The 26,580-nt window shown below is 39.6% G+C and overlaps 3 protein-coding genes across 10 annotated transcripts in view; 2 read left to right on the forward strand and 1 right to left on the reverse strand.

The window, feature by feature from the left end:
• Positions 1-2,496, forward strand: part of ldlrap1b (low density lipoprotein receptor adaptor protein 1b) — a 34,754-nt gene extending 32,258 nt beyond the window's left edge. For 4 of the 5 annotated variants that reach the window (XR_004895727.1, XR_004895728.1, XR_004895726.1 and 1 more), the window contains 2 exons: positions 469-1,096; positions 2,338-2,496. Coding sequence is in view for 1 of the 5 variants with exons in the window: in XM_031288653.2 (XP_031144513.1) it covers positions 469-613 (145 nt within the window). In the remaining 4 variants the exon portion in view is untranslated. Of the gene's footprint in view, positions 1-468; positions 1,118-2,337 lie in introns of those variants that run through there. The other variant, XM_031288653.2, reaches the window with a different exon arrangement.
• A 10,349-nt stretch (positions 2,497-12,845) lies between these two features.
• On the forward strand, positions 12,846-18,034 carry LOC116042469 (S100P-binding protein). Of its 2 annotated transcripts, none has more exons than XM_031288636.2 (6): positions 12,846-13,131; positions 14,342-15,471; positions 15,592-15,749; positions 17,480-17,580; positions 17,686-17,785; positions 17,899-18,034. In XM_031288636.2, the coding sequence occupies exons 2-6, from the start codon at positions 14,344-14,346 to the stop codon at positions 18,026-18,028; spliced, it is 1,617 nt and encodes a 538-aa protein (XP_031144496.2). In that variant the 5' UTR covers positions 12,846-13,131; positions 14,342-14,343; the 3' UTR covers positions 18,029-18,034. The 2 variants fall into 2 exon arrangements, with proteins under 2 accessions (XP_031144496.2, XP_035850592.1); XM_035994699.1 differs by lacking the exon at positions 12,846-13,131 and adding an exon at positions 13,588-13,700.
• A 2,053-nt stretch (positions 18,035-20,087) lies between these two features.
• fndc5a (fibronectin type III domain containing 5a) overlaps positions 20,088-26,580 on the reverse strand; it is a 40,864-nt gene continuing 34,371 nt past the window's right edge. Inside the window, exons 4-8 of one of the 3 annotated variants that reach the window (XM_035994700.1) lie at positions 26,266-26,355; positions 25,288-25,421; positions 24,228-24,835; positions 21,124-24,036; positions 20,088-20,701 (exon numbers count right to left, since the gene is read on the reverse strand). In XM_035994700.1, coding sequence (XP_035850593.1) covers positions 24,776-24,835; positions 25,288-25,421; positions 26,266-26,355 — 284 coding nt within the window. In that variant the 3' untranslated portion in view covers positions 20,088-20,701; positions 21,124-24,036; positions 24,228-24,775. Of the gene's footprint in view, positions 20,702-21,123; positions 24,836-25,227; positions 25,422-26,265; positions 26,356-26,580 lie in introns of all 3 variants that reach the window. The other 2 variants (XM_031288697.2, XM_035994701.1) reach the window with 2 other exon arrangements.

A 26,580-nucleotide genomic window follows, 5' to 3' on the forward strand; every position in this document is an offset into this window, starting at 1 on the left:
TCGTTAGTCCAAATATAATTTCGCTGTATTACAACTACAAATGAGACCAACATTCAACTTATATTGCAGCCAATCAGCTTTCATGTTATTGGCGCAAGTCTCTTTCGGATTGTACCACAGACATAAAACGAATTTTCTTATTTATACTTGGCTTGAAAAACAACTGAATTTAGTGCTTAGTTGACGTTGTGATAAAGGTCTTAAATTTCATTCATAATGGTCTTAAAAGGGTCTTAAAAAGTCTTAAATTTGACTTGGTAAAACCTGCAGAAACTCTGAAATAGAAATGCCACTCAATTTATTAGTCATATTTACGTCCATAACTTCTGTACACTACACACTGTACTTACAATTGTTCACATGTTGATTTAAATGTAATGAATTATCATTATTAATAACTGCAATTTTAATCACAACTCCGGTTTCGTCCTAGCAGTTACTAATGTCCGTTTTCCTCTGTTCCTCCAGACTCGCTGAGTCTCGCACTAACCCCCAGGTCCTGGACATTGGGGTAAACCCTCAGGACTTCAACACTGAAGAGTGCCTGTCCCCAGGCAGATGGGACCAAGAGGACACGGACTTCACCACACAAAAAGACACTTTTTTAAAGTGAAGCCTCCGGGAAACAGGGAAACATGAGGAGAAATGGTGGTAAAACATGGTTGGAAACTGAAGTGACAAAACAGACATTTGTGACATCAACATGGTTTCCCACCTTCTCCCTGCTGCCAAGTCCTCTCTGTGGTTATGTCGAGTGGCTCTTTGATGCTTCTGCATGACCAGAGGAGGACAGAGACACGAGCAGGCTGCTCGCAGAACAGGCCAAAGCAATACAAACCAATTTATCCCTTTTCTATGAAAAACATGCAGTCATTTAATGTTTGTTACAGTCAGTGTATAACTTCCTTTTTTTGTGTCTGTTTACCCATACACTGTTAGTAATGTCTTTGTGGTATGTGCTCGTGTACATTGCGTTGAAGAAAGCGTGTGTGTGGATGTACAGTATATAAGTGTACGAAGTGAGATATGAGAACTGTGATGTGCTGAGTTTTGAACAGGTGAGGTAAAGGTCAAAAAGGTTGCTGTCACGTATTTTGTTTAAAGTGCTCATATTATGCTTTTTGGCTTTTTCCCTTTCCTTTATTGTGTTATATATCTTTTGTGCACGTTCTAGGTTTACAAAGTGAAAAAGCCCAAAGTCCACCCCAAAGGGACTTACCATCGCCAACAGTTCACAAACTGCTCCAAACCGCTCTATTGTAGTCCAGCCTTTACCCCCGTGACGAACACTCGTCACTTTGTAACACACGTTATAATGCTAGCCTAGCTGCTAGCATGGCACGCCCTCATACTGTGCAACTGACTAGCTAGCATTAGGCTCGTTCGAGATAAGCCAGGTCTGCGCAGAATCGATCAACGGCGATCACCGCCCAATGCATGCTGGTTGGAATTGTGTCCGACTTGATCCCGACTTGCTCTGACGTCATGCACACATTGGCAACGATAACCTCACGAGATCAAGGCGGCTGCAGTTCTGAGACGCAGGCAGCGCAGTTGCTTTTCACCGACTGCAAGACCCAGGCGGACCCAGGGCATGCTGGGAAACGCCGGCCTCTCAGCTGATCTAACAGCTGATTGGTTCAGAATCGACTCAACATGATGACGTTTTATATAAACTTAAATTATTAAATTTTATTTTGAATTGGAGGGATTTTAACTGCTATTTGTCTGATTAAAAGGCATATTCTGTACAAACCACATGTTGTGTGGCTGATAGTTACATTTAGAAGTCAGAGAGACTAAATTACGGATCATCTATGGTGCGTTAATTAAAATCGGCAACAGATCGCATGTAGGGCATTTTGAGAGCTACTCTGTCATAATTAAAACAACTGGAGACTGTGTAGGAGCTGATATATGGGTCTGATAACATTGTTTTAAATCGGAATTGGACCACAGTTTCTGTGACTTCCTGTTCAGCCTGAAGCTTGCTGGAATCGGCTGGAAACTGTCCGACTTGACAGCGGATTTTTGTCACCGCCCCCTGCTGCTGCTGCCTGCTCTCGTCTACTTTACAGGCGAGGCGCAGTTTATCTCGAACGAGCCTATTGCTTACCTAGTTACTGCGCATGTGCGACTCACAACAAAGATGGAACAGAAGTGAGATGCCTCACTCCGTAGCTAAAATGGAGAGCTCAACACACAAGGTGAAAAGAAGAGCTGCAGCAATGTGCAGTACAACAAAAATACGGTGTTTTTTGAAAATTAAACCACATAAACCTATTCTGATATAACCTCTAAATACAATTATGAACCTGAGAATGAGCATAATATGAGAACTTTAACTAGAGATGGAGAAATGTAACTGGATTAGAGGGGAAAGTATGTGGTGAAGGCCACCAATGCCTCAGTTTCAGTATTGGGTAAAACAAAGTTACTACCTATATGTGCTTCAAGGATTCAGCCTTTCGTTGGGCAACAAAAGCTTTAAAAAAAGTGTGTGTACATTTTGGTCAAAGAGTGTTTGTGTGAAAATGGATGACAACAAAATGACAATCTTATTTTTTTTTCTAATGCAAAATCTATTTTTGCACTCGGCATTCATCCACCTTTTAAAAGCACATTTAATCTAAGGGAGTTTAATATCAATAAGCATCAAACTCATTCTTCAGGCTTATGTACAGTGCCTCTATTCACTCTTTTCATGTTTCATTGTTTTAACTAGGGTTGGGTACCGAAACCCGGTGCTTTTACGGCACCGGTGCCTTAACAACCGGTATCTACCGGACCGAATAGTAACGTGGATTTCGGCGCCTCATTTTGGTGCTACTGAAATGCCAGCGCTGCCCTCTGATGCTCCGAAACGGACGTTGGAGGCAACAGAAGCATCACTGCATGTGACGCTATAGTTAACATATTAATACACTTGGCAGCAGATAACGTTAGCCTACCGTTAGCTAGCAGCTGGATTAAACACGGTTAACTGTTAACTGTGACTGTATCTCCCTGTAGAGGATTCCAACACCGAGACAGTCCGCAGCTGCTGTTGTCTGAAAAACAACACAGACGCTGCGTTCACTTGAAACTCGCCTCACCAGCCTCGTGGTGCATTCAAAGTTATTGTAAAATACCCTTTTCCATCTAGTGGTTGTTTTTGTCATTTACCAGCAATTTACTGGTGAAATAAATTATTGTTATAAGTTATTGTTATTCCATTTTTAATAAATCATTTAATTTTGATCATATGGCCTTAGCAATAAACAAGCCGTTCTTAAATGTCGCCGACTGTCGTTCTGGGCTCTTTTTTTCTTTTTTAAATATATGCATTTTTTTTTTTTAAGTATCGGTTTAGGCACCTGCACCGTTTTAAAAGTATCCTTTTAGCACTGGTATCGTAAAAAAACCAAACGATACCCAACCCTAGATTTAACTGTGAATCACATTGGGTTTTTTCCAACATTTAAGGAAACTGTGAAACTCCAAATAGCACCAACTTTAAAAGTTGCTATGTTGTCACTTTAAAATGTCTTTCCTTTGACCATGTCAGTGAGTCGTATTAATCAACTGTGATTCATAGTTAAAAAAATAAAACATGAAGTCCAAAGGGGGTGAATGTGTTTTATTGGCACTCTACCACTGTATGTTAAATTATATTGTTGCATTGACTTTGCTAGTTTACTAATTTTTTCCGGGGAGGGTCCCAGTGTTATTTTTTGGCATTTGTTTATATATGAATTTAATTTAATTCATTAATTTCAATAAAAGTAAAATCGTGTACATGTGATGTTTATTCCTATTCCTTCATTCGTGCCCTCTGCAACCAGATGAGAATCCAGCTGCAGATCAAGGTATGAACCACTGGAATGCTAGAAAACCACTCTTGGAAGTAGGGCTGGGCGATATGGAGAAAATCAAATATCACAATATTTTTGACCAAGTACCTTGATATCGATACCTCAACGATAATGTAATGTTGACTATTGGTGCTTTCACAAAATATTAACACAATGAGATTTTTGATAAATAATCATCAGTAATGTGGATATAATGACTAAGTGGGTAAAGGAAAATAATAGTCTGGTAAGTTCAGAAAATGACATAACTTTACTGTAATGCAGCCTGTAAAACCAGGAAAAGACAACACTCATGCCATATTACGAAATTACGATATCCAAAATCTAAGACGATATCTAGTCTCATATCACGATATCGATATGATATCGATATATTGCCCTGCTCTACATGGAAATGTCTGTCCCCAGGGAAACGGGACCAAGAGGACACTGGCTTCACTGCACATAAAGACACTTTGGGGGGCGGCCTCTAGCTCATCCAGTAAGAGCGTTTTCCCCATGTTGGCTAAGTCCTGCTATGCAGCAGCGTGGACGGTTCCAGACTAAGAAGTGTCTGTCCTGGCACAGAGGGCAGATGTCTCTGTGTGATGGCTCTGTGAGCTTATTAATTGTGGTGAATAATTATTTTCCTTATTTTAAGCCATTCAGCAGAGACCATCACCATTGCACGTCGGGCTGATCCAGATGTTTCCAGTGGTGCTACACCATGGGTGCTATACCCACCCAGTAGCCTACCAATTGCTGCCACTTCCTCTGTTACATGCCCTTGGTGCTGCTTGTCTCTTTTATCGCTCTCTCTCTCTCACACACACACACACACACACACACACACACACACACACACACACACACACATCAGCCTCTGCTCCACCTGCCCAGTCTCACATCCGCTCCACTTCTACTTTTTTAATGTAAAATGGCAAAAGGTGGCGAACAGACATGTTCTAACTAAGTATTGCAATATTGCGCACTTTTTTCAGGTCGAAATAATCTACTTCACCACCGTAATGTACACATAGTCACGTGGTTTCATCACATGATGAATTCCTTAAGTGTTCCCTTGCATCAGCCTGCCCACCAATTGTACTGTCTGCTTCCAGCAGACCACACAACAAGTGTAGATACAGACTCAAGAGCAGCACCCATCATCAGACTGGAGAGAAAAAGCCTGGCTGGCTGCTGGAAAGATGCAGATTGAGTGTTGCTTATTATTTTTATGTGAGTAAACTATAATGTATTGTTTTAAATGAATTGATTGAAATCAACAACCTGCACAGCACAGAGCAAATACTTACAAATGTTTATGTTTCGCGTCACTATCACGTACGTTTTTTAATTTTAGAGCTGAGCAGTTTTCACGAGTGACGCAACGTTGCGTCACTCGTGAAAACTGCTCAGCTATAAAATTGTAAACAATAACAAATGGCATGACTATTGTTTTAGAAGGAAGTGTGTCATATAGCGATATTGTTTTAGCATTGTTTAGCCGTTTTAACATATTTACCGCTCCCCGAATAGCCTCGATGGACAAATAACGTTAGCACTGATTGCAAGTTCACCTGAACTTAATACGTTATGGCAAGAAAAAGTTTGTGGACTGTGATGCAATCACAGATTAAGTTCGTAAAGTATCGTCAGATGAAGTTATTTCATAATTGCCCGAAATGAGAAGAAACATATTTGTTAGATTCGATGTGTTGTGTATGTGTGTGTGTGTTTAACTACTAGTGACATGTGCTGTTAACACGGATGTATCCTCTTCATTTCGCCGGCCGAGCCCGGAGTGCACGGTAGCGGAGATTTTCTGTATTGGGGTATCGGCCTGGAATACACCCCATGCCCTCCTCTGTAGATCTTTATTAGCTTACAATTCTCCGTGACACCATATTACCCGATACACCTGCGATTTAGGGGGTGTTACAACATTCGACAAAGAAAATACGCAGATTATTACTGTACGATACGGACAGCATGTATGTCCCAACAGGTGACGGTACGGACAGCATGTATGTATGTCCCAACAGGTGACGGTACGTCAGCGGCTGACAGATATAAACATGTCGGGAATTAATGTTGAGGCTTGCTACACGTAAATATCATTGCATTTTATCAGCCGTGGAGAGTAACTATGCCTGTAGTGGAATGGCTTCGAATGACGACCAAAAACGCTTGTCTTTTACTGTGACCATTTACTGTTCAATATGTTGCAGTTTTACAAACAAGAAAGTGAACAACTTCAGCCTGACAGACATGTTGCATCTCAGTAAGCTAGCAAGAGTAGGCTACACAACAGACAACTTCCGTGTAGCTTACTTCAAAATAAAAGCACTTCCTGTGACGCTTCGCAGTAAAACTAAATTACTGTTAAATAAGGTGGTACCTTTTCACAAATCAGCTGTAAATCAAGTACTGTAAATAATGTTTTAATCACACTATAATTGAACATTTCCTTTAGAGTGTTTTAACCTAAACATGAATTTCTTATTGAAGTGCTATAAACAAACATTTTACAACAATGCCATACTTTTGAGTATTTTCATTTTCTCCTACTTGCCTATTATATGTTTTACTTATCTATTTTGTATAGCTTTAGTTACTTTGCATATTTATATTAATTATACAAAATATGAATAATCTATGATGTATTAAAGTGGATAAAGACGAGACTTTATTGATCCGGTGGTGAAATTCACAAGCTAGCTGCCAAATCAAATTTCCCCTGTTATTTTGGTGAAAGTAACTCAAAAGTAATGCAAAAGTAGTGTAACACATTACAATTCAGAGACAGTAATATTGTAATATAACTAATTACTCTCAAATGACAGTAACTAGTAATCTATAATGTATTACATTTTGGAAGTAACTTGCCCAACACTGGTTACCATTGCCAGTTTCATAGTTATTTGCAGACATAGTCTTCACGAATTAGAGCATTTCATAACCACATCTTGCTTCATGGGATGTATTTGTCTTTTTGTCCACAGGTGGTGTTCTACGACTTTGCAGTGGACAGGACATTAACTGCACGGCCGTTCAGGAGGCTGAACTTACAAAGTACACAATCTCAGAAGTGTCTCGTGTCTCAGACGTCAAGCCATTCGACTGCGAGTACTCGTGGACAGCTGTAAGTTAGACAAGCCAGAATAGTTTAGCTTAGTGTTTTCTGACACATTTTCCATGTTTCTCATATCTCTCATGACATTATATAGCTCCCAAATACATGATCAGTTACTTGCATTGTAGTTTGAATCAACGGAAGTACTTTTCCAGGATAAAGCTTTGTCCCTCACCTTCCGCTCTCTGTGTGTTGCCGTTCTCATAATCCCTTCAGTCTAGCAGGACACATGCTGAAAATGGCAAGTTTTGAAGAAAATTTGGATTGTGCGATCATCGTACAATCGTACAATAAAGATTTACAAAGAATTATGTTTACAACATTTACTATCTAACTGGTATGTTTTGGGACCGATCGGTGGGGATTGCTGTGGACAAAGTACACACAGCGATACACTCGTAAGAGCAAATTGTATCCAGCAAATTTAAATAGCTCACGCTACTGTATTGTGTTGGGCAGTTAACTTCATTTAATATTTTATGTGGCATTTGACATCTGCATTTTACGATTGTGATAGGTCTGGTAAGGCAAGACTACTTGCAGTGTGATAGCCAAGCTTGTTTTGATGAGCATACTGTATCACTGTAACCTCGCTGGAACAGACATGAGGGTTTTTGTTATATGGTTTGAGAGTTGGACTCACTGCCCCCCCCCCCCTTCTGTGTTGACTTTAGGGCAATGTGATTGCAAACCGCAAGGAGAAGAATCCTGAGCTGGTTGTGAGACACTCCATCAATGCTATCATCACCACAAAATGCTTTAACACTGTCATCTTCGAACGAAACTGCATCTCAGAGGTATCACACTTTTACCACGTGAAAAAGCATTACCTCACACTGACCAACTCACAATATGAGCTTGTATATACAAAAATATAAGAAATGCGAGAACTAAAACAAGGATGAGATCTTTTCAATTATGTAAGGTAATGTTTTAGTCCAAATAATGTTGTGTAGTTAGGAGATTGAAGAGTTGGTTTAAATTTCACTTGGGAATCAGATAATGGCACTATGGATAAGCTATGATAACTTTGACATCAGAAGTACTAAAAACATAGAGTTAAGATAGGATTCATTTGAAAATGTTGTCTTTCTGTCAATAATAATCTCACTGTATTGCCCCTTTGTTTCTTCTCCATAGGGGGGAAGTTACATGGCTTACTGTGCGAGTAAGTATCATTTCCTGTCCTAGACTGAACTCTTATTTATAATTGTAAACATTTTGTTCCACCATTGTCCTTTTGTCAGATTGTCTCATCCTGTTGTATCTGTGATTGTCATTATGAGTGTTTTCCTTTAAATGTGTATTTAATTTATCAGGTGTTCTGATGTAAGAATGTCTTCTTTCTCTAGTCAACTGCACTCTGAATGCCCCCCGGATTCAGAAACACCAAGGTAAAGAAGAAGTAAATGCCATAAATGATATTAGTTAATCTGTGTACAGTATCAGATATGGGTGACATCTTACAGCAACAGTGTGTCTCCCTCTGTGTGTTTTGCAGTCTAAGCATGAAACATTGTTTGAGTGCAACAGGAAGCAGTGTGGTGTGAAATCACTACAGCAACACAGACCTTAGATTGAAAGCATTTTTCATTCATAACTAATAGATCAGTGGGTCTCAAGCTTTTTTCAATAATGTACCACCTTTGAACAGTTTCTTTAAGCCATGTACCCCCTAACCAGTGCAAATAATGTTTGGTAGAAATAAAAAGTCTATATAAAGAGGAACAAACAGCGATGTCAGCGATAGATTTACTAAACAACTGCCTTGAACCTGGAAAATATTTAAATGCTGATGAAAAAAGGCAAAAAACCATGGAAAAAGACGGAAGAAAGAAGGACGTTAGGCAAGAATAGGTCAAAAATTGTATCAAAAACTTCAAAAAAGCAATAAAAACTTCTAAAAAAAACAGTAGAAAGAAGGAAGTAGGGCAACACTAGGGCGACAAAAGTGACAAAAAATTTCAAAAAATTTCAAAAAGCAACAAACTTCGAAAAAAGTGACAAAAAGGCAAGAATAGGTCAAAACAATAATTTAATGAGTAAATAATGTAACTTTTTAGGTAAATAAAGGTATGTTGTTTTGATTAACTGTCAAACTCTTTGTCCTGACAGAGTTTTCCCACATCTGGATTGGAATTATTGTTGGTGTTGCATCCATCTTCCTGGTGGTGCTCCTTTGTGCCCTGTGCTACAAATTCAAGGATGAACTTTTTCAGGTATTTCCTAATCAAATCGATATGTAAAATAACATGCATTCTTTTATATGGGCAGTTTTAAATAATGCTCTATTTTCATTGGTAGGGAATGCAAATCAGTTGCTGCAAGTAAATGTTTGAAGGAAACACTTTCTTATATATATATATATTTTTTTTTACTTTTATATATTATCTAAGGCTGTACACTTTGCAAAAAAAAATCCACAAATGCAATCAGTTCAGGACAATCATATGTACTTGAATGTGATTTAAGAAACTATATACCTTGTGTTGTATGTACAGTATCATGGCATTATAAGCTCAACTCATTGTGTCATTGTTCCTGGCCACATTTAAGACCGAATCCACCACAGTTGTCTCTAGACATATCGCTAATTTTGTCAACATATGGCCTTTTTTCAGTCTCATCTTTGGTGAGATAAAACTTCTGTTACATTTGGCGAAGCAGTATCTCAGCTTAATAGTATTTTAACAGTGTCACCCTTGATAATTGAACAAGTATTGGTGTACATATAAATAGTTTTGAGGCTGTATAAATTCATATGTCCATACTGTTGGGTAATACACTAAATATAAACTATAATAGTAAGTATAAGAATGAAATATGAAATAATACCTGATATTTATATGCAGATATACATATGCTAACATAGTATTTATATGCCAAAATGTATTTATATTATTATTATTATTTTATACACTATATATATAAAATTATAAATACACTGCAGGGTTTGGATGCAATAATGTGTGCAATGTAATTTTATCCAGTACAATTGTTTTGTGGAGCGCGATATAGTGAAGATATAATTGTAGTGGATTGTGAGGTGGTCCAGTCATTGAGTCATGAGTCCCTCTGGTTACTCTGTCTGCTTTATGAAATTTGTTTTTATAGTCATTTATCAATTCATGTCACATTTCCTGCATTAAAAAGGCTACCATTTTAAAAACAAGTTTTTTTTTTTGTCAAAATGTATATATATATATGTGTGTATATATATGTTTCTTTAGCTTTAGGTTTTCTTTAGCAAAAGGGTGTGTCTTAATATCTGGTGATATGCCATACTTTCTCTCTCTGCCTATTTGAAGATTAAAAGTCACAACAGTGTCAGCTCTATAAACTGTATCTTACATGTTAAGATAGTAGTGAACACTGTACTAATAAAAGGGGGAAGCGCCTTTCTGGAACTACAAAAGATAACTAATGTTAACTTTTAATTGACTAAATGTAAAAAACGTTAGAAGTATTCATCAATAAAGTTTAGGGACATAATCTACAAATGCATGTGTTTCAGCAAACAGCTGCCCGACTTCTTTCTCTGTGGAAACTAAACATGATTTATTATATAAAACACACTACTCCACTTTTGATTCACTGGGCTCATGACCTCAAGTTTATGAAGGAAGTGGTGGGACGGCTTCCTGGTCATGTGTCATCGTCAATGGGTGTCTGTGTATAAACAATATAAACGTAGTGGATGATGATGTGACCGGTTCAGCCAATGAGAAACAGGTCTGCTGTTATGTGTTACAGTAAAAAAAAAAAAAAAAAAAAAAGTGTTCACAGATAGGCAGTATGTTATGTTAGTGATTAGCCAGATGTTCGTAGGGGGGGGCTGATCTGGCTGAACTTGTCCCCATTGTCGTCCCCTGCCTCTCCCTCCTACTCCCCTTGCTCTCTGTCTATTGTTGGCATCCATTGTTCAAAACAGGTCATCTGATCTTTGACCTATATACTAAATCAGGGATTGGTCAGTGATCTGTTAAGCAATTAGCGTTTGCACATGTGTGTGTGACCTGGTGAACAAGTGTAGCATTTTGATTGGTTGTGTTTGGAAAAGGAAAGCAAGTCACGTCATGTTAGATTTTTGTGTCTTAGGTAGAGAATTGTGTGTAGTGTTTTGAAAAATGTGAAAGGCTGAGAAATAGATTTTGGTTTTAGAGATTTGGTGTGGAGTTTTGCTTGGTTTCAAAATGTGTGTGACATGTAAAGATTTTGTTTGTAAGCAGTTGTGAACATTTTTTTTTAAAAAGGAAGCCACTTTTCTTGTAGCTAGGATGGTAACAAAGCCCCAGTTTTTCCCACAGGAAGCTTACTGTACATCTGACCATATTTGGACAGTTCCTGTAAAAAAGGTGATGGCATTTAACTTAACTTGAACAGTCATAGTCTGCGAGAAGACTGGATCTTTTGTTAGGATAAGAGATAATTACCCTTGGTGTGGGGAATATGTTGCCATATCATGTGACCCTTCATTGTTGTTCATGTTGTACAGTAGTTGCCAAGACAACAGTGATATTTTGTGATTTACCAAAACACAATGTTTAGGGTTCAGACTTCAGGGAAGTAGGAGTCTAAGCTTCATGAGGTGATTGTTACTCAGAAGTCATGTGATTAGGGTGTGTGGTTTGTCTGTGTGTGTGTGTGCGTGTGTGAGTAATATGTTTGTGTAATAAAGATAAGAAGAAATTGTGTAGGAGTCATCCAGTTTCCAGCCCTCACAGGAAACAATGCATTTCCCCTTGTAAAAAATCAAACAAAGCTTTTGAGATAGTTTCAAAAAGTAGAACATACACGCGTGATGAGTGCATGCTTATGGATCTTGACCCTGATACTTTTAGGCCCATATTCACAAATTTTAAGAGAAGCTTAATTTGAAACTATAGCTATGTTTATAGTGTATAGCAATTCAGGGGCTGCAGCCTTCGGAGGCCACAGCCTTTGAAGTCTGCAGCCCCTGCATTGGGACGTAGCTTACATTTCTTCAACCGGATTGGAGTCTCTCATCTCCCCCTGTCTTCTAATCACCGAATGTATCTCACACCAACAAAGATATTATCATCTCACTAATCTCTGTCTCTCTGTCATGGGAGTGAGACCTGTTATGAAGTTTGACTTCAGGACAGTTTATCGCTTACCCAGAATCCTGCAGGAGTGAAAGTAGTGTTAGAATATTAGAGAAGTACTGGTTTCACTTAAAAATAGTAAAGTACATTATGGTTACTTGTGTTGAAAATGACTCAAATGAAGTGCTAAAATAGCTGTTATGAGAACTACCTTGAGTAACAGCCGCTGAGATAGATGTGGTCACTAAGGCTACTTTTTTAAACCAAAACATAGCAATGTAAATGTAGCCTGCTGACTGAATGTAAGCAGAGTTAAAATCTAAAACATATGTCAGATTTTCTCATACTTTTAAAAGTGATTATTTGCCTTTACAAAAGGAGCGGATTACAGAAATTGAAAATCTACCTTAGTGAAAGCGGGATTTTTGATATTCGACTGTACTCAAAAAATGTCAACTACCATGATGAGAATATGTAATTTCTTAAGTAACCCATGGAATCAGTACTTCTACCGACTTCTACACTGTATTCAGGTCAGTCTATATAGTTATACTGGATCTGGAGTGTATTAACAAATATTTACATGTTTAATTCATGTGTTTAATTATAAAAGGTGGATGCTTTGTGTTTGGTAATTGCACAGGGATGAATCTTGACACTCTTCATAGTTGACGGCCTGTGGGATCAAACTGTTCTTGTCTGGATGTTTTGGCGAACAGTGTTCTGTAGCGCCCACCAGGGGGGAGAAGCTGAAATAGGGTTAGGATACTTGCTTCCTGTGAAGTAATGTCTGGAGGCATCAGTCTTATGTTTGACACCTACCTTTCTCTGCCGTCCTAACTGTCTGTTGGAGTCTGTTCCAGAATTTCAGAATTAGAGTTTTGTCAATTCAAAAGTCGCTAATTAAGAGCCGAACTAACTACATTAAATGACAACAATGCAGCACATTAGCTAGATACAAGTCTGAACTTGAACAGCGCCCCCATCCAATGTAAAGCCCTTGTGCACGTTCTTGTATCAATCAACCACATTTGCGCGTGGCCGAGAGGAGCGACAGGTAGTTGGTTTTCCATAGTTGGCTGATGTTCGATAGGAGGTGAGTTCATTTTATGTTATCACATTTTGGTAGAGCATTAGTGCAGAATTCCGTTGGCTGGCATCAGCTTACCTTAATTTATATTACCGTTTACAGTTTAGCTACCTTTGGTATACCAAATTATTAGTAACGTAAACGAAATTAGCTAACATTAGCCAACTGCTAGCGTAGCAAAATGCCCGCCGAGCACTTCTAGCTAATGTTAGCTAGCTACATTGAGAATCACTAATGTTAATTAAATTTAATTAGTTGAACTATGGAAACTGTAGACATTTTCTAGGTAACGTTAAGATAAGGCGATGTTTGCAAATTCCCTACTTCACTAACGTTAGCTAACGTAATATATATATATATATATATATTATTTTATTTTTTTTATTTTTTTTTTTTATTACAAGCCATTGACCGTAACTAACGTTAGCTAGCTAGCTAGCTAAATCCCAGTCAAGGCTACGTTGAGGGAAATTATTTAGCCAACCATGATGAATTGACAAGACACTTAGCTTTGTTGAAGAAAATTACAGGGTGACCCTAAATGCAACGTTATTAGAGAAAAATGCACGCTGTGTGTAGCTAGGTTTGTTCTGTAAGTAACGTTAACTAGCTACATGTTGTCGGTGCCAGCTCATGCTGGCAATGGCCCCTTTTGAAACCCTGGACGTTATATTTTTAAGGAGTCCGCCATTTAGCTAGCTAAGTAAATGCATAACGTTAAATAGAAAAAAAATGGTTATTCGTTTTATTTAAACCACCCTGCCAAATTTGGTGTCTTTTGAAATTATGTGTTCTTTGTTTATCTTTAAAATGAAACCCTGTGAGTTTATGCTAATATGAGTTTGTGAAGATAAACCCACCAGTTAACTTAGCTAGCTAAGCTATAGCAAGTGTGTGTCGATTCATTTCCGATTTCATTGTATTCAGGGTTTGGGTCAGGGTCATGCACTTCTCATTAACGTTACTTTTACTTAAGTTGACTTATGAAGGATGATGGATCTAATGAACTCAAATATATTTTTCTTGAAATATTCGATTTTCAGCTACTAGCTAATGAAATTAAAACATTTAAGTACTATACAAGTTCATTTTATATTTATCACTTTGATTTTAGCTCCAATCATTGACTATAAAAACATTTTTGTTGTTTTCCAATGATGATCTGAAGGTAGTTAACTGACGATCTGATGTATGTGTTTTATTCTGTTTTCAACAGACATGGATGATAAAGCGCATTTGACAACAAACCCAATTTTCAATAGGCTCAATCCAGCCAAACATTTTACACCTCTGTCCATTTATTCAAGGATGATCACTTGTGAGGAAAAGGCCAGTCTCGATCACCAGACAAAGCTCTCAAACCCGTTTATTAATTTTAAAATTGAGTTGGTAAACAATAGTGCTGGAAAAAGAAAATTGGAGGATGACAGTTATCAGACTCCAGCAAAAAAGGCCAGTAGTCCAAAGGATGTGTCCCCAGACCTCGGGTGTTTCATGGACTACAGCAGCTCTCCTGCAACACAGGACTCAGTGTCCCCCTTTGCCAACTCTACGCCTGCATTGTTAGATAAGACACAAGATATTAAGAGTGAAATAAAAAGTGTGAGTTCTCAGCTACGCTCAGAGCAAGTTGAGTGCTGTTCCTCAACACAGCCAGGGGGTAGTAAGGGGACTGCACCACACAGTTTGAGGTGTGAGAAAGATCTTGCACCTGCCTTTGACTGTGATGTTGAGGACATCTTGTGCCTCAATCCCTTGGGCACTGCTGTAGGATTTTCTCAAAATAAGCCAGTTTTAACTGTGGCAAATGGACAACACTTGGATAGAGGAGATGGACAAGTGGAGGAAGGACGAGAGGAGCTTAAGAAAGAAATGCATCTGAATGTAAATGATGTAGAAGAGGATAAGGGTTATTTCTCCATGTCCTACATAAAGGACCTTAAAATGGGAAAGAACCCCTCTCAGTCAGTATACTCTCAGGTGCCTCCAGCTACCTCGAGTTCCCTGCTAAGGTTAGGTGAGGTTGAGACTCCAGAGAAGGAGTACCTGCGTGTTAGATCCAAGAAGGGGGACCATCCTGAATGTTCATCTGAGCCAGGTTGTCCTAAACAAGCTGTGCGGTCTGGACAGGAAGTTTCCTTCACAGTTAGGGATTTGTGTCCTATTGTAAGTGGGCCATTGTTGAAGCCTGATAACTGTCCTGTAGAGCTTTTAGAAGGTGATGTTGATGAGGCATGGAATATTGGTTCCCCCATATTTGAATCATCCATGTTTCAAGCCACACCTGGCGGAGCGGAAACCACTCTGGACACTTCTTATGAGACCACATTACCCCTCCAAGTTCAGGTAAGCAGAGTTGCCATTGATGTGGTCCTGCACGCATGCGGTCATGTTTGTTTGCATGTCACGTGCTCATTTTGTACAATATGTAGTGTGCGTTCTGCAACTTGTGTGTGTTTTTTCAAGGTGAAATCGGTTGTGGTGGCTCTTGGTCAGCACACCTCCAGCAGTAACACAACAGCAGCAGCTTCTCTGCCAGAGCAAACCGCTAACCCCACCAAGCTGAGCCAAGATGAGAACAGAGGTTCCACGTCTGCCAAATGTGTCAGTGCCAGGAGTCGAAGGTACTGTAGTAGCCTCTGCCACCTGTAGGGAGAGCTGTTGAACCATATAAAACACAATGTGGAAGGGCAACTGTGTTTGTCCTTGATAATACTCTCATATTTTTACCTGTCTGTCTTTCTGTGCCATAGGGCTGTCAGAAGTCGAACATGGGCTTATTTAATAGTAAAAAAAAATCCAAACTATCGGATGCTGAAATTACTACTGCAATGTTTATTTTTTATAAATGTGATGGCAAACTTCAGTGAATCTCGCCCAAAGGGCGGCACACCGTGTTGTAGAACTCTGAAGCAGAAAGAAGAATTTATGAAAATTCCAGAGTTTTTGTTTGGTGGCTGTGTGGTTTAGCTATCAGAGGCCCATACTTATGCTTGAACAGAAGCAGCTGCTCAGCTATTGCAAGCTGAGAGCTGAGTGTTAGACGGCATCACTTTGATTACTCTTCTAACAAGATCAACACAAAAGTGATTCACTGTGTAAGTGACAATTTCCTGCTCTGAGTATAAATGCGTTTTAGTGATGGCAGTAAATGGACAGATTAAGTCAAAGCACAGTATAGTTCATCCCTGAGACATCTGTCCAGCTGAGCAGCTGTTTTAAGTAGCTTGGCTAATGCTAGCTACAGTTAACATCATGTAGATGAGGTCTGCAGATTATTTTATACAAAACCAGTGAGGCTGAAGTCTGTTGTGGGTAGATTGGGGTAACCTGTTTTACATTTATGTATTCAATGACATTACGGGTTATTTACTGTTGAAGGCTACTGCAGTTTTGATAATAAAGGTCATTATTTGTTAGATATGTCCATCACCTCTAGCCTGATCTAAAGAAGCTTGAAGTTTGTGGAGCTGTTTGCTGTGGGCTACTCTTAGGGCCCTGACACACCAACCTGATTATAGTCCGTCGGACAGTCTGGCGAGGTCAGTGACTCAAGTCTGTTCGGTGTGTTCCGTGCCGTCGGAGGAGCTGTCGGCCTTCATTTTGGCCGACCCGACATGCTCAGTCGGAGACAGGGCAGTCGGGACTCACCCGGAAATGGCGAGCGGATGAGCCGCTCAATGAGCCTTTGTCGATCTGAAATGAAGACAGATTCAGCAACTGTATGGCCTATTTCTCGCTTAAAATGTTTTCAGAAACACGTTTCGGTGAACTATTTTAGTACAATATGAGATCGTATTCTGAACAAGCCGCCATGAATTTTCGGAGAAAAAAGACCCACGTGACGCGTTCGTCCTATCAGTTGCCGGTTTTCATTTTCTGGGAAACAATACAGAGAAGCGCCGCCTGCTGCTATGGAGACGTATTACGTTTCGCACATGCGCAGAGCGTACGCTTAAGTCGGCGTTGCCTCAGTGTGTTTTGAGGCATTTTTTTGGACCTCGGGCCTTTTCTGTCGACGGTCGGCCGTCTGGTTGGTGTGTAACAGCGCTTACACTTAGCTGAAATGGAAACACTGTGCTGTTATGGGGGTTTTATCAAAGGTATACATATTTTTAAGGTTCCTGTTCTACAGTATTGAAGAGGGGGAAAAAAAAAACTTAATATTCGAATACCAAAATTGCAAATCGGTTACCTACCCAATAAAAGAAAAAAAAAAAAAAATATATATATATATATATATATATATATATATATATATATATATATATATATATATATATATATATATATATATATATATATATAGTTGTAGTAGTTATATAGTTTTGTATAGAGGTTTTGTCTTTTTCAGGCCAGTGATCTTTGACAGGGAGGTGGACTGGGAGCGTGAGAAACGGCTCTATGTTCATTCTGTCACCAGACACGTGAAAGAGCATCAAGGCGCCAATCCAGGTATGACCCTGAGCTCTACCAGACACACCAGAGAACCACAATACACCCGCCTATCATGTTCATTTTTTAAGTGTGGTTTCACAAAAGCATACTTGTTTCCTGAAGATGTCATGAGTGAGCTGCTGACCCTGATGACCCGTGTGGCCGACCAGGCTTCAGGCACAGATGGCCGACAGTGGCAGCATCCCTCTGATCTCACGCGCAGGTACATGGCTCTCACTGGGTTTCTTCTTAGTTACAAAGAGGTGTGGATTTCAAATAGTCCTAAAGCAGACCTGTTTCAGCCAACGCAAAATACAGATCTGTGCTTATTTTTAGGAACTACCGAAGACGGCTTGGAATCCAAATGCCTAAAATGACCCTCCCTGAATGGCAGGCCAGGAATTACGGAACACACAAGCGCTTTGCCAAGGTCCCAAAAATCTTTGAAAGGAGCCCGTTTCCCTAAATTTGGCAAATGTTTTACCTTGTACCAACGGCACTTAATATTAATGTTTGTACTGTTCTTTCCTATTTATATATGTGGTGTTTATTTTTGTTTAAGTGCGGCTCTCTATTTTTGTTAACTATGCATGCCCCCATGTTGACAATATAGAAATTATGCTAAGGAGCAAGCATCTTAATGTTTTACTATATTTGAAACTGTGCATGTTTTAATGTGTATGTGCATGTTTTGTTTTTCTACTGTTTGAAATGTTCTAAGTATTTGCTGTTGTGCCGAGTGCAAAGGTATCCTCTATTCATGTTTACTCTGGATATGATTAGGACAGTCCAGCATGTATTGACACGTTTCATATCTGTTCCTGTTGATTTATTTCCTGTTGATTAAGTGTACTGTTACATTGTCCACCCTTGTACAACCTGTGAAGCCTAGTGTTTGATTGGAGAGGAAACAGTTGGTGGAAGGTATAGTGCAGGGCGAAGTCATTGATTTAAATGTTTTATGTAATCCTGGTAATGTTTACCTAGAGGTTTTAGTCCAACCCTGCATACAACCTCTAGAGATTCATGTAAATAGACATTACTGCACATTTAACTCAAAATCGAGGAAACTGATAGAAATATTGGATTACTTATTTTTATGACATCACAGTCAACACACCTTTGCAGTTATGTGATTTAATATGTTTTGTATGTGGGCAGGCAGAAATTGTTTTTGTGCCCCACACATTGGCACAGTGTTAGCAGGAAGCGATTGAGAGGTCTCAGTGGTGGATATTTCAAAACATGACCACTAGGGGTTACATGGTAAAATGTTAGCCGTGATTTGTGTGAACTGACCTTTTAATTGTACAACAGCAGTGACCACAGTGTACTCTCGGCTGCTTAAGAGGATACTCTGCACTGTGGTCTCATTAAACCCTGTAACATTGTAAGAAAAGTTTTAAGTGTCAGTGTGCCACAGGTGCCGAGTGGAGAACTCAGGCCCTAAAGTCAGCAGGGCTGTGTAGGGGTAAGATGGTTTTCTTGATGAAGTACTCGTCACTTATAATAAAGCCTAGCCTGTTCATCTGCCACTACAGTTGTCATCACTTGTGTGTTGTAATGTTTGAATAATGCTGCATCTTTGTCAGCTTTAAAAGAGTTAACTTCTCACCATCCGAGTGCTGTGTACAGGCTGGCAGAAGTGACCATGTGGAGCCCAAATACAGGGAACTAATCGGCATGGCGCCCATTCGTTAAATAATGCAAGCTGTTAAATGTGTATGTACAGATAGTGGGGCAGCCTGTCCTGGCCAGCCATCCAGAAGGCAGAGGTATGTGGGTGTCAGTAAAGGCCTTGTGACACGTACTGTGCAGACTGCAGGGCATGTGTGCATCAGAGGAACCGCAGCACCTCTACACCTTTTCCAACCATGTTTTGCCCCTCCAGAGTCATGAGCAGGATGACAGCAGTGAAGAAATGGTTTCTGTTTATCTGAAATGCCTTACAATTCTTTGGCTGTGTTGGGTTTTGTCAAAACAGTGTACCGCTCAAAACCGAGACTGAGATAGAAGCCATGCATGTCAGCTACAAAATCCCACTGCCTTTATTTGACCAAACAATTGCTCTTGTATTGATAAATGGATACCAGATGTACCTAATTTAATTTGGGACTTGGCTAAGATCCAAGTCATTTGTTGTGTTGTGCTATTTAAGTCTCATTGATTTCAAAGTCATAGGCACGTTTTCTTACACAAGCTGCTAACTCGACAGTAAATGTTGACTGAAACCATATTGTTTGGTGAATTTTTTAGAAGGATTAATGTCCTCCTCAGGCAAAACTCCATTCCTCCCCAGTAACAGTAAGATGACCAACTGTCGGTCTATGTGCTTTTCTGATGGAGGAAACTGACGGTTGAAGCCAGAGCTTCGCTGCCTTGGTTCTGTAAGTTTTCTTAAGAAATAAATCTACTAACCTGACCTTTTTCTTTTTTTGCACAGAAATGTTTAGACAATCTCATTTTTAGTTTTAAATGTCACTTGTTAATGCCATTGTTCACAATTAAGATCAGACAGACTTTGGTTGAAAATATTAAGATATTTTTTCATTTTATTGAAGCATACACCATATTCTAAATAACTGAAGTTGTGTAACCTTGTGCATAATAGTTAAACCATGCTAGCCCTCGTTAAGCAATGACTCCTGTACACTTCATTCAATTAATATAAACATGATAGCACTAATAAAGCAGTTCATTTTCTAAAACATGCTGCTTTGTGGATCTCATTACTATATTTAAAGAACTTATGAAATAGTCCAATTTCCCTGTAATATCACAATGATGCATTCCAGGCATGTTTGTAGTTTAATACAAAATACATGTGTGTAAGATGTTTTAAAAAAAAAAGAAAAGAATCCAGTGTATTTTTACTGCTCTGTTGTCTCGTCACAAAGTAGTCCCATTTCTGCTACTAAGCATACCATATTTTTTGGGCATTGTATCATACAAACAGTAGCATGAGAACACATCACTGAAAAAAAAGTCCTCAGTGTGTTGCTAGAAGAGTGGTTTGCCACCACAGGGCTCAAGTGGAATGTTGAGTTCTTAGTCGTCACCATAAGATGTAAGTGATTTAAGGATCTGTGGTTGACAGGTGTATTACTAAACCTGTTTTAACCAGCAACACCAATAGTGGCTGGATGTCCTTATAGTTATAAATAGGGTTGGGTACCGAAACCCGGTTCCTACGCAACCAGTAGGAATCGGACCGGATTAGAACGCAAATTTTCGGTTCCTCATTTCGGTTCCACTTAATGTGTCAAATTAAATATTTTCCCTCTGTTGCTCCAAAATGGACGTAAAAATATCACACTTTCTCTGTAGTCTACCGTTAGCTAGCTACCGTAAATGTAGGCTACTTTTAAAATGCCATATTTTCTCTCTGAGCTCACCAAAACGGACGTAAAAGCATATTAACCATTCACTGCATGTGATCACTAGTAAACATATTACACTTTTTCAGTTTTTCAAGAATCAGTTTATGAATCGGAATCGTTTTAAAAGTACCGGTTTGGCATCGGAATCGTAAAAATCCAAACAATACCCAACCCTAACGACTTGAATCCAGTTTGTTTTTTATAAGTAGGGACAGTAAAGGTCCACGCATGACTGACCGAACAAACTGCACATAACACCACAAGATATGAAATGTGTGGACTCTAATTAGATAGCCAGATGTCTTCCATTAATTCATCCAACATGTCCAAGACCTCTGTGTAGTTGTTAAACATTGTCTAACCCCTCAAATTATATATTATATAACTGTTGATATATGTTTGATATAACATCAAACCGAGGCTGCTGGATTATCATCTCTGTGCATGAGAGCTCACTCAAACACATTGCTTGTATGCAGAAGCTGTAACCCTTAAAGGAATAGTTTGACATTTAGGGAAAAAATGCTTTTGTGCCAAGAGTTGGATGGGAAAATTGATAGCGCTCATGTCTGAAGCCCTGTTTCCAGTCTTTATGCTAAACTAGGCTATAGATATGAGAGTGGTAACAATCTTCTCTACTTGCTCTCTGCAAGAAAGTGCATGAACATATTTCCCAAAATGTCACACTATTCTTTAACAGTGAAGTTGGACAACAAACTACAATAGCCCTGCATTTAATAACAAGGTAATAAGGAATATAGTAATTACACCGGCAGTTAAACCACTCAGTTTTTACTTTTTACTTTTTATTCAGTTGTCAAGTCAATTTTATTTATATAGCCCAATATCACAACTTTGCCTCAAGGGGCTTTACGATCTGTACAGCATAAGACACCCTCTATAGACCCTCGATTCGGATAAGGACAAATGATTCCTAGTTGAACCTCTGTGACAGTTCTATAAGTAAACCTCTTGTGTTGCTGCCTGAAGTTGCACTCATTTAAGCAACAGAAGAGGAAATTAAATTTAAAAAATACCCACAGGGAATGTGTTTAGAAATATATTTTTGGCACACATGGCCCTAGTTTAAAGAAACCATCCAGGGAGACGACAATCATTATCTGTTACTGCGTGTGGATGGATGCCTATCGATTGGAGAGCCAGCAGCTCCGGGTGCAGTGTTCCTGGGGAAAAACAGTTTCAACCAGCTGCAGAAGTTTTCGGTGAAGTGCTGATAACTGGGTAATGCAGCAGAACATGGTTTTGAGGTTTCACAAAGAGATTTTTGTCCTGGTAACAGCTTAAACATCAGTGTTAATCAGTCCGACAGGCCACATTCCTTTTCCCTTTCCCCACTTTATGACTGTACTTTAAACCTGCTCCTGCATCTGACGTGAATCTGAGCTCATTCGAGGAGCGCAATCTTGAGCTTTTTCACTCTCAGTGGGAGGAGAGGGAGCCAAGGAGTGATAAAAGCCTGCCATTGCATTAGTAATCATTCTACCCACTCCGCTCAACCGTATCCTTCCTTGCGCTCTCTTAACCATCTTTTCTGCCTCTCACTACCACCACACTTGAGGCTATGGGTGTTGTGACCTGTTGTGTTTGTGTGCATGTATTTGTGAGATGGATGTCCAGCCGCTGAAAGGCTCTCAACTATTTATGTTTGGATGATTATTTAAAGTATCCAGCGCTTTTCATCATGTTCCTCATCAAGAAGAGTTTTTTTTTCTTATAATGCACATAAACAGCACGATGACATGATTTAATAGAAATACATAAGCGTATAGGAGTGCTATGAAAAAGACTTTAACAACAGTGTATTAACAAAAGAAATCACCAGTAGCAGTATCCTTTTACATTAGGATTCTATACATTTTCCACATTAGTCATATTTCAAGGCTCTCTAAGCTGACACCACCAAACTAGAATAAAATATAAAATATATTTACACATTCAATGTCAACCACTTTTTCCCAGATTTTCAATCTTACCTCAGCTCGGTCTGCACGTCATCTGTAATGTTTCCTTTTGCTTTGCACACAGTTAAATATTATGTGAAAGCTAATGAATATGACTCAAATGTGAGATACAGGGCTTTTCCATCTTATTAGATAAATCATAAGATACAATTATTTTTAAGGCAGAACTACTGAGTTTGAATCAGCCCTCAAATACACTATTTGCTTTCTTCAAACAAGTTCCCTTGCGGTATACAGTGCACAGTACCGTATGGTAACAGTGTGGATCCCTTATCGCTATTCTTAGTCTCCTCAACATGGAGTTTCAACGCAAATGTTCACTCTGATTTGTGAAAAAGTCTTGATAGAAGCCCTTGTGTCTTGGTGACATCTGTTCAGGATGTCATAAGGAAGTCTCTGGGTTGAATTTTGGGCCCATAAAAAGTTTTTTTTCCATGCTCTCAATCAGAAACTGAATTTTTTACAACAGTGCTGAAAGACTTCTCTAAAAGTTCAGGAGAGGGATTACCTGCAAATGAAGCTCAGGGTTAATTCCCTCAATATTCGATGTGCAGTTTGTTCATCTGTCTGAACATTGCATGCCGGGAGGTCAAGTTTTGGACGAACAGGCTACAGAGTTTGAGTCCTTGCTTCCGTGCTTATTGCTGATATAAGGGATCTCTTCAGTGTTTCTGCAGAAGCCACTTCTCCATAGACATCCATAGAGTCCAGTCCCTTTTTATAGTCCTTTAATTAGATGAATGCACTCCATTATGACATGCTTTGAAATTCATCACCCTCAAACAGAAAGACACAAGGGAATACTAAAGGGCTCATCCTGGATGTGGAATGTAACATTTCAGAAATCTATAATAAAAGCATAAAAGAAGTTAGAGGAAAAACGCAAATGTAACCAAAATGATACCACAGCTGGCCTGGTTACACACTTCACTGTATACATGTGTTCTGGTCAGAGATGCCTTTCAATATTAGTGAATTACTTTTGTCTTTTCTGACAAATTGGGTGATTCAGCTCCGGTGATGAGCCGAGTGATCCCTCTAAAGCTGCAATGGCGTCATCACAGTACATGTGAGAAATGGCTCCTAAATCAGCCAGGTGGAGTCTGGATTCCCTGAGGGGGGAAAATAAGCTTGCCAGAATGAAATCATTTCCCACAGGAGTTTCCTTGCCTGAGGGGGGGATCTAAAAATAAAAAAATAAAAAAGATACCAGGACAACACGACTGCTCTGGTGGCACCTTGTTAAAAGTAAAATAAGTAAAACTACAATAATACTAATACATGAATGGTATACAGTGTCTACCTTCAATTCAGAGAGCGTATAAAACATTATGAAGAAAATAAGGTGTAGAAGATTAAAGTACAGGAGACGATTTCGACAAAGTGGATGTATCTTAGAGCCACCCAGTAATTGGAAATGTCCAAGTTTGTGGTTGTTTATAATGCACTGAAAAATGGTGAGAAGAAAGAGGTGAGAGAGAGAGAGAGAGAATGAAAAGGTCTCTGGCTTTGGTCCCTGGGGTTGGTTTTTCTCCACCATCGGAACCATTTGGCCCTAATCTCTGCTGCCCCATGGTACAGTAGTTATTGAGCACGGAGCAGCCCCTGAACTCTCGCCACAGTCACTCTGCTGCAGACTCAGCTCTCAGACCAGCTCCGGCCAGGTCGTGCCTGACCCCCAGAGTCATGCAGCTTCCCTTCAGCGGCAGGGCCCCGTGCCAAAGGAGAGTAAATGCTGCCGAGGGGCCCACAGTCCTAGCCTCATCCTGACAAGCAGATGGGCCTATAAAAGGGGTCTGCTTGCTTGTGAGAACACAAAGTCTTTTAGATAAAGAGAAGATGTTCTGGCAGTCACACCTCAATGATGTTGACAGATGGCATTCTATTGTTGTTGTTGTTGTTCTTGGGGAACTGAGGGAGAAAAGAGGAAGATGTCAGGTATGAGAAGGCCGAAGGACCCACAGGAATCATACAATAAGCGTCTTCAATGAGCATGAGGATGCCTCTGTGCTCATGTCCTAAAAGCAAAAGAGTGAAAGGGATAACGATTTATTTTGTCTCGTGTTCTGCACTGGTTTGAGGGCAGGAAATGGATATGGTATAGGGCTCTGTGCGTTTGTCAAAAAAACTTATTAGAAGCCATGACTAGTGTGTTTTTTATTTGAAGGTTGCAAAGTTATGCACACAATGGCGGCATGTTAAAGCAGTGTTTAGCTTAAGCCTGAAGCTGAGTTTCAGATGACACTATGATTGTGCATGAAGTGTCAGTGGAAAAAGTCTAGAAGTGGCCGGGGACCATTCACCTGCCCGGCGCCGCTGTGGGGGAGGCACCCGGGGTGGGGGAGGAGGGGGTTGGGTTATACCTTACTGCGCAACAGCCCCCCTGTCGGATGTTCAGGAGTGCTGCACTCGGAGGAGTTTTTGGCTTTGTCCTTGTTGTTGTTGGGCTCGTTGTCTTTGATTATGTCGTACTGGCGACAGAAGAGAGCGATCACACCTGGGAGGAGAGGCACAGTGTATTCATGATCAGCCGACTCTGGTTAAAGTGATGGTTCGGAGTAATTTCACCCTAGGCTGCTTTGCACCTTGACCTCGAGCCAAACAACCCCCCATATAATAAGCTTTTTTCCCTTGTTATAACGTTGGTCGAGTTAGCGCTATCAGCTGGTTAGCTTAGTGCAGGCGCTAATGGATCCACGTTTGTATCTCGTAAATTACCCCACTAATAATGCTCGAAATGATACCAAACTTCTACAGTAGTACAAATAGTTTCTGTACTTATAAATATATATAAAACGAGGCATTAGAAAGTTTGTAACTACACCAGAAGTATATTTAAATAACACTTGCCTGATGGATACTCCTCTCGGCTGCTACTGTGCTATTGGCGCTATCGGTGCTGTCGGCACTATCGCACAGTACTTTCATACTACTACTACATACTTCTGGTGTAGTTACAAACTTTCTAATGCCTCGTTTTATATATATTTATAATTACATAAACTATTTGTACTACTGTAGAAGTTTGGTATCATTCCGGGCATTATTAGTGGGGTAATTTACGAGATACAAACGTGGATCCATTAGAGCCTGCCCTAAGCTAACCAGCTGATAACGCTAACTCGACCAACGTTATAATAAGGGAAAAAAACTTATGGGGGGTTGTTTGGCTCGAGGTCAAGGTGCAAAGCAGCCTAGGATGAAATTACTCCGAACCATCACTTTAAACACAAATGAATGCTCCTGCTTTTGTATTTTTTCTGTTGTTTTGAGTAAGATTCCCACGGACCGCTGTGTGTGAAGCTGTGTGATCCTGGTTTAATAAACAGTTTTGTCCTCACCTGCCCACATGATAAGTACCACCACGATGATGATAAGCTCCCCCGCCCTCAGCTGGGTGGACTGGCCCACTTCTTCCATCGTCACTTCGTCTGAAGGAGTCAAGGGGCAACATATTTAACTGACTTTCAGTGGAAGTGGGTTATGATTGACTAAACATGTACAATTATGTACAATAAATGAAATATTTGGTTCGCCTGGTTTCCTTGTGTTGTTCCTGGGCTGTGAGACTATGTATGCTGCAGGGATGTCACATGAATGTATGAATTGTTATATGACTTTAAAGACAAAAGAAAAAACTAAACAGAAATTTAATC

The sequence above is a fragment of the Sander lucioperca genome, chromosome 18, assembly GCF_008315115.2.
Source record: "Sander lucioperca isolate FBNREF2018 chromosome 18, SLUC_FBN_1.2, whole genome shotgun sequence".
NCBI lineage: Eukaryota > Metazoa > Chordata > Actinopteri > Perciformes > Percidae > Sander > Sander lucioperca.

What these genes read in the sequence shown, in the direction of transcription:
- LOC116042469 (XM_035994699.1), top strand. An exon ending in GTCAGTGCCAGGAGTCGAAG is followed by an intron (nt 15,750 to 17,479) that starts GTACTGTAGTAG and finishes TGTCTTTTTCAG; the next exon opens with GCCAGTGATCTTTGACAGGG. An exon ending in GCATCAAGGCGCCAATCCAG is followed by an intron (nt 17,581 to 17,685) that starts GTATGACCCTGA and finishes TGTTTCCTGAAG; the next exon opens with ATGTCATGAGTGAGCTGCTG.